The sequence below is a fragment of the Bufo bufo genome, chromosome 6 (assembly GCF_905171765.1).
Source record: "Bufo bufo chromosome 6, aBufBuf1.1, whole genome shotgun sequence".
Lineage (NCBI taxonomy): Eukaryota > Metazoa > Chordata > Amphibia > Anura > Bufonidae > Bufo > Bufo bufo.
Window position 1 is genome coordinate 296991777 of NC_053394.1, and position 12323 is coordinate 297004099.

Genomic DNA, 12323 nt, shown 5'->3' on the forward strand with positions numbered 1-12323 from the left:
TCATAGTCATGAAAATAAAGAAAACTCTTTGAATGAGAAGGCGTGTCCAAACTTTTGGTCTGTACTGTATATGAAAATTTTTAAAGAAAAGGGCTTTAGTACCTTTGGTCCTTGAATACAGGGATCATTGATGACAATATTTGATCCTCAGAACCTTGTAAAAAATTGCTTGAATTGCTGTGATCACCAAAAACCATTGCAAGTTTTTGTGTATAGCACCATTCTTTGGGAAAAGGTGGTAAAAAGAAAAGGAATTCAGTTAACCGCTGGTTCAAATTTCTGGAAAATACACACATGGCTGGAATGATTAGGGTCTGGCACAAAAATGAGCTTAAAACGTCCAGCAGAAGAATCCCTATTAGGAGATGAATTTGGACAAAATCACTTGCCTCTAAAGTTTATCTCTTAGGTCTCATGCACAAAGGATCTGCAAAATACAGAAGGCATCTGTGTGACGTTTTTGTTGCATTATTATTGGATCATCCATGTGCTTTCCACATCTGTATGTCCATTCTGTGAAAGTCAGTGGCTCAGTCAAAAAATAGCGGATGTGACACCGACAAAACATGAACATCGTCCATATTTTGTTGATCTACGTTATGCGGACCACAAAATACATATACTTGTAAAAATGAGGCCTTATGGATTGATTCATAAATAACCTTAGACTCCTTTTAATGACATGTCCTACTGTATGCGTACAATGATAACAAATATTATGATGCTATTCAATATGTACTTGCTCATGTTCTGTATAGGCTGAGGGCGGGCAATCAGAATCATCTCCTTTAGAGAACTCAAGGATCCTCAATACACAACAACTCAACATGTCAGACTACTTATGATTTTTTTTTTACTTTGCTTTATGATTCCCTATCTTTTAATACTGCAAAACTGATGGTACATTCATAACCATGGATACAGTACAATTAGTTTTTTTTTACAGGTGCAACCTTTTGGTAATTACTGCAAAGAACCCTATTAAAATGGTTCTTCAGTTAAGTAACTTGAATGGTAAACCCATCAAGTCTGCCAAGTTTATGTTAAAGTTTATGTACATTCATGGAGAATATAGCAACATTTCCTCGTCACTTCTCCACAAGAGCAAAACCCACCCAACAGTTTGATCAAGTATTCTTTTGGATCATTAATGATAAGATTTTTTTCCAAAAACTGACCAAAAAGCATGACCTGGTGCTAAATACTTATTAATGCTAGCCAGGGAACCTTGTCCAGGTCAGAAGAAGAAGGACCATTATTGTCAGTGTTTCTGTTTGCAATACTTAACATTATTCAACCTCATTTATCTAACTTTATCCTGTAAATTGTCTACTGGTCTTTTCATGAATAAACCTCTCATTCTAGCAGAGAAGGAGTTAACACCTTTGGAGACAGTGTAATTATACTCTAGAGTCTGGAGAGCTGCTGCTGAGTTATTTGTGGCGGATTTTGCAGTAAGGATACTGTACCCGAAACATGATTTGAAACTTGGCAGATTAGCCTCCACCTCTGACACACCTTGTTGGTATAATATGAATGAGGGTTAAAAAAAAAAAAAGAGAAGGAGCGACTTGTTATTCAAAATAATAACACCAAGGTGCGGGATTGAGCAATGAGAAACGTACTTAATGAGATGACACAACCTTTTTGCCTTCCTAGGCAACTCCCACTCTGAAAGACATAAAGTAGACTAGCTAAGATACTCTTCTGCAACAGAGCAGCTGTGCTGATCATAGCTGATGTTTGCTAAAGGTCTTCAGCTGACGTGATCATGAGCCACTACACTAGCAACTTCCTGTCATCGTCCACCGTAGGTAATGGGGGCCTAGGTGGGTCCTACAGCTCCTCATCATACAGTACTGGTGGTGTAAGCCAGGTCTCAGTATCCAGATCTAGTTCAACTTCTTCAGCGATGGGAGGTTATAGCTATGCAAAGGATTATGGTGAAAGTCTACTATCCAACAATGGCAAGGAGACCATGAAGAATTTAAATGATCGTCTTTCGAAGTACCTGGAGAAGGTTCGATCTTTGGAAGAAACCAATGCCGATTTGGAGAATAAAATCCAAAAATGGCATGAACAAAGGACACAGACCAAGAAAAAAGACTACAGTTCATATGAGAAGACCATTGCCGAACTTCAGTCTCAGGTATGAGATGTAAAATGTGTCTATAATCCATAATATTGCAGAATCTGTTCTTAAAGCTTGACTGGATCAGTGGGCATCTCTGACTAGATATAATTGTGCTACCAATCTAGGGGATATTGGTGTTGTAGGGATACAGAAGAGGTCATATGTCGACTCATAACATAAGTGACAATGTATGGACAAGCTTCACATGCACTTACTAATGTATTCTGATTGTCCATATTGCTTTCTTTGCTGGCTCGATTCATTTTTCCATCACATTATGCATTTCTCGTATCCAGGGGCTATGACCACCCTGCAATCCAGCAATGGGGGACATGCTACACAATATGGGAAAAAGTGATGGCCTATGCACACTCCCGCGGTCCTGGCCACCAGACAGTCTGAAGCCTTTTCCTATAGTGTGTAAGCACAGCAACCACTGCTTGATTGCAGGGTGGTCATAGCCCCTGGATACGAGCAATGTATAATGTAATGGAAAAAGGAATCAAGGAGGCAATATGGACAATCACAACACATTAGTAAGTGCCTTATATTAACGTTGGCTACATGATAAATGCCATTTGTTGAAGTGAGAGATCCCCTTTAATGGTGACCATATCATTTACTACCAAGCTTTCCAAAAAACAGATCAAATATTTTGTATTTTTGGTGACTTTTATCATTTAAATCCTTCTCCTTGCAAGATGCCTCCTTGACATCTTACACTGCCTTACACATGTCTTGTTGTTTCTGTCTTCTTTACTATTCTCAGGATGACATATTCTTCGCTTCCTTACATTGGCTAATCCTTTAAGATGTGAAAGCGTCTATTGCAGCTGTCTCTCTTCCCTCATCCTTTCATCTTTCCTAAGCAAACCTCTTTCATAATCCACAGGTTGCACCAGTCTTATCATCACAGGGTGCATATTCCTAAGTATAGATTTCCCATAATGACAATGGAATTTAGTGTTGGGACCTTGCCATTGATATGGAACAAAGTTGACAAGTTGTTAAAAAACTATTCTTATAAAACAAATACAATAATTCCTCTCTAAAGACCGCACTATTGAGCGCAGAAAATTTCAGGAAATAGGTAACTTTCCAATCTCAATAACATACAAAAAGAAACCATGCAGCTCGCTACAATGCAAGGAGATGAAAAGGAGTTCATACACACGTAACGTTAGTTGTTGGTGGAAGATGGATCTGTCCAACTCACAATCTATAGTTAGTCACCACTTCTTATGGCTGAAAGCAAATTCTTCTTTGACTTTGGCTTCATGCACACGACCGTTGTTTGCGTCCGCATCTGAGCCACCGTTTTGGCGGCTCGGATGCGGACCCATTCACTTCAATGGGGCCGCAAAAGATGCAGACAGCACTCCGTGTGTTGTCCGCATCCGTTGCTCTGTTCCGCGGCCCCGCAAAAAAACCAAAACATGTCCTATTCTTGTCCGCGCTTTGCGAACAAGAATAGGCATTATATTGACGGCCGCCCGTTCCGCAAATTGCGGAAGGCACACGACAGCTTCCGTTTTTTGCGGATCCGCGGTTTGCGGACCGCAAAAAAACGGCACGGTCGTGTGCATGAGGCCTTTATGTGTTGAACATCTTACAAAATAAGGCACACCATAGTGACGAACCTTCAGCATTTGAAAAACATGAGCAAGATAAGTATACTCGCACGGTCCAAATTCTTCCAAGTTTTGTATAGTATTGTCTCTTTAACACCACTCCATGCAACTCCACATCTCGTGTACCTATCCTCCTTTTCATGTGTATAGATGAGAAAGATTCAGCATCCCACTCCAGCAAAAATTGCAGGTTTATTGTATCCAGTATAAAATTCAGTACAGGTACACATACACTGCTTACATGTTTCAGACACTAAGTTTGCCCTTACTCATAGGGCATGAAACACGTCAGCAGTGATTGTGTACTTGTGCTGAATTCTATACTGGATACAAAAACGCTGCAATTTTTACTGGAATTGGATCCTGGAATTTTTCTCCTCTATACATATGAAAAGGAGGATAGGTACATGAGGTGTGGAGTTGCATGGAGCTGCTTTAGGGTATGGTCACACGGCGTGGTCGTGGGCCATTCGGGACGCGGCGGACTATAGTCAAGAATGGCACTGCCAGTTAGGCCACAGCTGCCTTTTATTTAACTAATGAAGCTGGTCTTCCTTGTTAATGACCACACGGTATTGAAGGTGCCGTGCCGCCATTAACAATGAAGATATATACAGTGCGGTCTTCATTAGTTAAATAAAAGGCAGCTGCGGCCTAATTGGCTCCGCCAGTCTCGACCGCAGCTGGCCGTGACCCGAACGGCTCATGACCTCGCCATGTGGTCGTACCCTTAAAGAGATAATATTATACAAAGCTTGGAGGAATTTGAACCTTGTGAGTATATGTATCTTGCACGTGTTTTCTGAATCCTGAAGATGCTTCACTTTTATGATGTTGGATACATAAAGCCAAAGAAGGAATTCTTTTCAGCTATAAAAAGTGGTGATTAACTGCAGATTGTGAGTTGGACAGAACCATCGTCCACCACCAAATAATGCTGCGTGTCTACCAACACCTTTTCATCTCTCTACATAGCAGAGAGCTGCAAGGTTTCTTTTAACACCTTCTATTCTTAGGCCAAGGTCACACATCTAGGTTAGGGTGTGGTATATCTAACTTGCACACCACATTTTCTCCTTTTCTTTTCTTTTTCTTTTTTTTCTTTTTATGAAAAACCATGATCAGATACATGTTGGAGTCAATCACAGTTTTGGCTAAAAATTGCAGCAAATGCATCACTTCCCCACTATTAGAGAGCATACTAAGGGCCAGTTAACAAAATCAGCACAGATTCTGCATGTTTTTTCAGATTTATTATGTGTTTTTTTTTTAACCAATGGGCATTCATTTCATTAGAGCCCAATTATACGACCATATGGTTGCCATGCCCATGTTGTGGACCACAAAACACGGGCTCCGGCAGTGTAAACTCCGCATCTTGGATGCAGACCCATTGAATTGAATGGGTCTGCGATCCGCAAGACATGGCAAAAGATAGGACATGTCCTATCTTTGCTGGTGCAGAGGCGCGGATCGGAAGTCCATGGAAACACTCGGAAGCCCTTCCGTGGGCTTTCAAGTCCGTGTCTCCACACTGCAAAAAATAGGACATGTCCTATCTTTTGCTGTATCTTGTGGATTGCGGACCCATTCAAGTGAATAGGTCCGCATCTGCTATACATAGTTCACATGGCCGGTGCATGTGTTTTGCAGACCACTATTTGCAATCCGCAACACGGAATAGTTACCATACAGCTGTGTGAATGGGTCCTTACAAAGCTGAATTTTCTGCTTAAGGTTTTTGAAGCAGATGTGTGCCAAAATAAAAGCGCAGAAAACTCACAAAAACTCATGGACTTACATAGAGCAGTTTTTTTCAGCTTCCTATTAATTTCAATGGGAGATTCTGGACCGAGATAGGACATGCTGCTTCTTTTTTCCACGCTTCATTTTTTCATGTGTAAAAAAAAAAAGCAAGTGCTGCTTCCCATTGAAATGAATGGAAGGCTCTTTTGACTTGTTTTTTTTAGCTGATTTTGAGGCAAAAACGCTCCAAAATCAGCGCCAAAAAAACTCCTTGTGGACTGGCCCTAAAGATTATCTCCATCAGCTATTAAACTACATGAATTTATAATGTGAAGGAGCCAATTATCAAGTCAACTGAACAAAGTTATCTAAAGAATTTTTAGGGTTATTTTACTATGCAGTTGGTCTCCGAACTTTCAGGGATCACTAATGGAGGGGTACTGTATTTCTCCTTTCTTCTCATATGCTAGTTCATAGATGTGCGATACATGTAAATGGATGAGTACATGTCAACAAATAAATGCACTTCCTGGAGCTGCAAGCCCAGGGACCAGCTCCTGAAGACTAATTTGTGTGCTCAATAGCTTAAGTAATGTCTATAACATGTAAGATGTCCTCCTTCTTTCAGTGTGATGAACATGGCCAGCTAACATATCTGTTTTGTATGAATATAGCACCTACAGCGTCTATGGGACTATACAAGAAGATGTTCTCTCTGACAAGCAATGAGTCTTTGGGAGGATATGGTACCTTAAGAAGGCATCATATGGCAACATGCAGGGTGTTCACATATTCTTAGCAGCAAGGATTCTTTGTGCCATCATACAGAGCATTCTTGTGTGCATAAGGCCTTACTCTTTCTTATTTAAAGTGTTATTCCAGGAGCTTCATTTATTCTCTTTACACAAGTTAGATGATAATTGTAGGATTGTTGGAGGCCTGACTGCTGAGGCCGTCAACAATCCTGAGATCAGGGGTCCCAAGTCCCCCATATGAATGAATTGGCAATGTGCATGTTGGTTCATTGCTCATTCACTTCTGTGGGACTAACATAGACAGCACTCCATCAGTTCCACACTCTATCGGTTCCATGGAAGTGAATTTGACTGACATGCATGCTCCATTCAGACAGGGATCTCATGGACATTTCTTCTCAGGATTTCTAGAGTCTGAGCAGTCGGACTGATCCCCAGTGGCAGCGATCCTTCCTTTATTACCTATCCTGTGGATTATGGATAAATAATGTTCACAGGATAACCCCTTTAAAATGTGCGCCACATATCTGATTAGGTAGCGTTCACATCTGCGCTGTGAACTCTGGCAGTCTGTTCTAGCGGAGTAACAGACTGCCTGAGTTTGCGGTATCCGGCATCACCGTGCGCTACCGGATGCCCATTCAGTGTAATGGAATCCAGCCACTTTCCGGCATATATGCAGGTTTTTGGCCAAACGAAAAATGTTAGGTGTAGTATTTTTTGTATAGCCGAAAGCCATCATACATGCCGGATAAAGTGACCGGATCAGAGTGCCGGAATTCACAACGTAGATATGAACCTGGTCCTAATAGGAGACACATTTCATTGATGAACTCATAATCTAACATGTATGACTAGATGCTATAATGCAAAGATTCAGAAATGTTAAAGAAAACCTGCCACAATGAACATGGTGCCTGATCTGCAGTCAGCAGGTTATAGAGCAGGAGGAGCTGAGAAGATCTATATATATATATATAGTTTTGTGGGAAAATATTCATTATTTTATACATTTAAATTCCTGTTCTACTGAGTAGGTTTATCCACTGGACGCCTAAACATAAGAAGGCAGGAAAGTTATATTGAATCTTTTCGCACAATACTATAGCAATATAATGAATCTTCTAAAGCTATGCTTTACAAATGTGACATGTTCATAAACTGATAACATAAACTATAACACACTTTAAATAAAACATTCATTCTGTAATAGAATGGTTCATAAAATGACACCCTGCATTATTGTGCTAATAAACATGAATACACTTCCTTTGTAGTTCTAAGTGAATTAGTCACTTTAAGGGAACCTGTCACATTGAACATGGTGTCTGATCTGCAGGCAGCATGTTATAGAGCAGGAGGAGCTGAGTAGATTGATATATCGTTTTGTGGGAAAAGATACAGTATAACTTGTATTTCATTCATTTTAATTCCTGCTCTTTCTGGGCTTTGTAGTCCAGGAGGCGGTCCTATCAGTGATTGACAGCTATCTCTGTATGCACAGTCATAGAAGACCACCTCCAATATCAATCTGATCAGCTCCTTCTGCTCTATAACATGCTGCCTGTAGCTTACTTTGCATTTTCATGGTGACATGTTCCCTTTAAGGAACAGTCGTACAATCTATAAAATGAAAACATAAAATACACCAAAACACATAATTAACTAATATTATGGATACATTATGATCTAAACATCAAACATAAATCAGACAGGTGAGATCAGCTCTTTCTTCATGCATCCAGTATCCACTTCCCAATCATTGTGGGTCAAAGAAGCCATGGTGGGACATATAGGTTTTCCTGAGATGGAAACGTCCACTTAGCACAAATTCACAGTGTTGATCAATTATCCTCTTCTGGAAATGTGCATGTGCTGAGGACTAGGACGTAAAGTTTGTGTTGAATAGAACAATAAATAGAGACAGATAAGCTACTTTCATGTTCCCATTAAAAGTACCACTTTTTTCGCTAGACTTCACCTGGTCATTCATTTCAATTCCAGAGTAACAAATTATGTTACCAAATCTTCATACAACTTGAGGGTATAATTTTATAGATGGTAACATACAGTACACTTGGTTTTTCATGTCTGGATCATGTAATAAAGCTTTTGTTGACTGGTGTCATTGAATTTTAGATTTTGTCAGTTTTATAGGATTGGGATCCTTTTTACAACACAAGGGATAGTTATTTTTTATCTGACAGTGACCACCACTATGCAGAAATCACCGTCATTGGACATTGCTATGTATAACAGCTCATGTGATGGCTGGAGTATACACATTGACAACTTATTAGATTTATATGGGTTTTGGTCTGTATTTGTGGTCTTGCCAAGCTAAACTTGCAGAACTACTACTGCTTGGACAAATCATTGGTTTTGGATTCCAAAACTGCATCAGGGAAACTGTGGCCGTACTTAGAATATAGCTCAACAAACCAGATTAACATCCTCAACTCAGAATGTCTTGATCTGTATGATCCAACTAAGTGACATTTCTAAAGAGGCTTACAAAAGGCTTTAATGGACGAAGAGTTCACAAATATGGAACTAGTGCCTTGTTCTGAGATTTTAGGATCAAGAATTGAGCTCTTCCACCTTATCGCAATGTCCATGTCACTTTTTAGGATTTTATTCAATGTGACAATCGGTGATATAGGGTCATCTGCCACCTATGTTTAGAACTCCTACTGATGTTAAATACTTCAAACAATGTTATTGATATCCCTGACAATCTAGAGGGATAACTAAATTCTGTAGATGTTACCTTAAAGGAGTTTTTCAGGATTAGAATATTGATGTCCTATCCTCAGCTGTTTTAGAGTAGCTCCGACACAGAAAGTCATCATTCGACTACACAGTTCTGTCTGTTTGCAGTGGATCGGACTGGTTACTCTGGTTACTCAAGTGCTGCTGCCATTGAAGGGAGTGAGAGCAATGCTGCTGTTACACCCCCATCCATTACTAACGGATGGGGCTGTGTAGTTTCAATGCTGACTTCCGGTATCAAAGCTACACTGAAAAGTAGATTGGCGGAGGAATGGGGTGTTGGACCTATCGTCAGTAATAAAATCCCAGAAAAAACTTTGGTGTCTGAGAGATTTGGACTTCCCCAAGATTATCAGAATGTGGTCAGTCAGATGTTTCCAAATACAGGGTTGAAATGTAACCGCTCACACATGTCTATAGTTCTTTTGTGTGAAAGTTCCCTCTGTGGGGATGTAATTTCAGAAGTACAGACAGTAGAATTTCACAGAACAACAATCCAGTACTATCGTATCATATTGACATAACTTCTTGATTTTCATACACAGATAATAACTTCTGCTCCAGGCAGAAGGCCAAATACTTGTGTTTACAGTGGAAATATTAATAGAGTAAATATTACTTCTGCATCCTAAGAACTAATGCACATACTTTGAATATGTACAGTACAGATCTGTAATATGACACCCATAGATTTCCATGGGCCCATACAGAGAGATTTATGCATGTCATATTAGGCTTTCTACAGAAGGCCATATGTTTTATTGACTGGGGTTTGTCAGTTAACCATGATCGATAAGTTGCACACTGGTAGCTCCGAGCGCTATGGTTGCAGTCTGAGGGAATCGTGGAGTGCACCATAACATAGGCTATTCTGATCTGAGACTCACCTAGATCTACAGTCCACATAAAAAAGTTGATGTATGAATGGCCCCATATATTACAATGGGGTCTGTAAGCAGTCTAGTTTGTGCAGACTTGAACAGCACACAAATGGAAATATTGCCCATCTGAATGGAGCCTTACAGTGAGAATTCTAGTGGAGAATACAATCCTTTTCAAAAGGCCCCATAAGCCAGCGCACAGAATACACCCAGCATGGGTCCGTAACTCCCTATCAAACACAGTTGTAAGCAGTAGCGTAGCTATAAAGGTTTCAGTTGAACCTAGGCTCTGGTGTTTGAAAGGCCCCAAAGGTCCCTCAAAGCAATTTTAACCCAATGTATCTATCTAGAAAGGAAGGATTTTAGACCCACTAGCTCATTTTCACCAATATTTCACAAGAAATCCGAGGAACATATTTATTCCTAATTTTGACTAATGTTGGACAGATGTCATAAATTAATATCAAGACTACAAAAGCCATTAAAACCATTTTCAGCATCATGGAGACTAAATTTAATTGTACAGTAATGGCATTTTATGCCCCCCTCCCCAGTTTTTAAAAGCGGGGCACTGAAAGGGCATAATGTGGTTGGGGCCATTGGTCCTGGCTATATCCAGTAACAAGCAATACATCCATGAATATAACCAAATCAAATTTTAATGACTTCCTCTCATAGCAGACAAAAAAAAATCCAAGAAAAACTAAAATTGGGGAAATAATTAAGACTTTTATTCACTGGGACTTCACAGAATGAGTCTTGCACACCTTATATATTGTTTTGCTGACAGCTGTTTTTCTTGACACCTCTGGAAGTGGTTTATCTCCCTATAGAACAAAAAGATCCTATCCTTTTCTCCTCCAACATCATCTGTCAAGGGAGTTTCCGGGACAAATTAGATGGTCAGCCAATACTGTCAAAAACAGCAAGTTTGGCTGACAGTAGGCTATCTCCTTCAGCAGGGTCGTATCTAAAAGCTCATGGGCCCTGGTGCAAGAGTTCAGCTTGGGTCCCCGTCCCTCAGTGCTTGTTGGCAAGGGGCAGGGGAGCACATATCCTTCCTGCTACCTGAGGCAAACATTGAAAGGGCACCCCCTCATGCCAAATTCTTAAACAAACCCCTTCCCTCCAGCCAGAGGTGTAAATTGACCAGTATGCACTTTCTATAATGCCAGTGTCTTATGAGGCACAAGGGTCTTTGCGCCCCCTCAGGCTCCTGGGCCCGGTAGCGACTGCTACCTCTGCACCCCCTATAGCTACACCCCTGTCCTTCAGAGTCTTCAAAATGTGTGAATCCATAAATGTTTGCCTTTGTAGATTCTAGTAAGGAGAGAGCGTGGCTGGTCAACTTCTATTTAGTTATGTTAGAGATTGGCAATGGAGGTTGAAATACTGAATCAGTTGTATCCAAATTACTAATTTAAGCCTCCTGGTCCCCAATTCAAAATCTGTAACATGGCCACCACATACCATATATACTAATATGGGGATTTTTCTTGGTAGCAGAGGGGCCTGGGTGATGGCCACCTTTGCCTTGCATTTAGAAATGACCCTGGTTAGACCATACTACAATATGGCTATATATAGGGGTGAAGGGGTGAACATTACTAGTTTTGGTCCTGGTGCACTTTGGGCACAGATTGGATTATTGGCCATGCTTAACAGGGATATGTTGCCTTTCTCAAATTCAGTTGTATGCCCAAAAAGCAATGCTAAACGTTTGTGTATTTGGTCTGAAATGTTCAAGACATCTGGGAGAGCCAAGAGTAAGTACAGTGTATGTGCAAATGGTTGTTTTGTCATAGCTTTTGAATGCATACTGTTTCAGTGATAGAATCTTGTAGATTAACTCATCTTTGTTGAAGAAATAATTAGGAAATAAAATAACGTCTATGAATTATCCTATAGAGCTAAACATATAAGAGGTGTGTGAGGTATAATATAGCCAATCATGGCATAGTGCTAAACACTCAGTATTCTTTGGTGTTATCACATACATATATACTGTAGGTTGACCGTGCCTTGTAAATACCCTAATTGTATGCATTTATAAGGCCAAAAAAAGAAGATGAGTCATAATTACACTTACATGAGATCCTGGTTTTGTTGCTCATAGGTTCAGAATCAGATGGATTACATTTAGGCTATAGTACAAAAATCTGCATAAATCCAGGCCCGTTTGGGATCTACTACTGAGCTACTATAATTTGTGTGCATGATAAAGCAGCTTTCATAGTATATTAAATAGATCACATAGAAATAATTCTGAAATTTTAAAAAATTCAATTCAAAAACACATCTGAACTACAGTAAATAAAATGTGGTAGTGTAAGTCTTTCATTTTGTGGAATAGATTACTGTTTCTTCATTAATAGTACATTAAATTTCCATTGACCTTATAGCT

At 39.9% G+C, this 12323-nt stretch overlaps 1 protein-coding gene across 1 annotated transcript in view; it reads left to right on the top strand.

The window, feature by feature from the left end:
* Positions 1-1685: 1685 nt before the first annotated feature.
* Positions 1686-12323, top strand: part of LOC121003696 (keratin, type I cytoskeletal 19-like) — a 34917-nt gene continuing 24279 nt past the window's right edge. Inside the window, exon 1 of the mRNA XM_040435564.1 lies at positions 1686-2149. Within this exon, the coding sequence (XP_040291498.1) occupies positions 1772-2149 (378 nt within the window). The 5' untranslated portion in view covers positions 1686-1771. The remainder of the gene's footprint in view (positions 2150-12323) is intronic.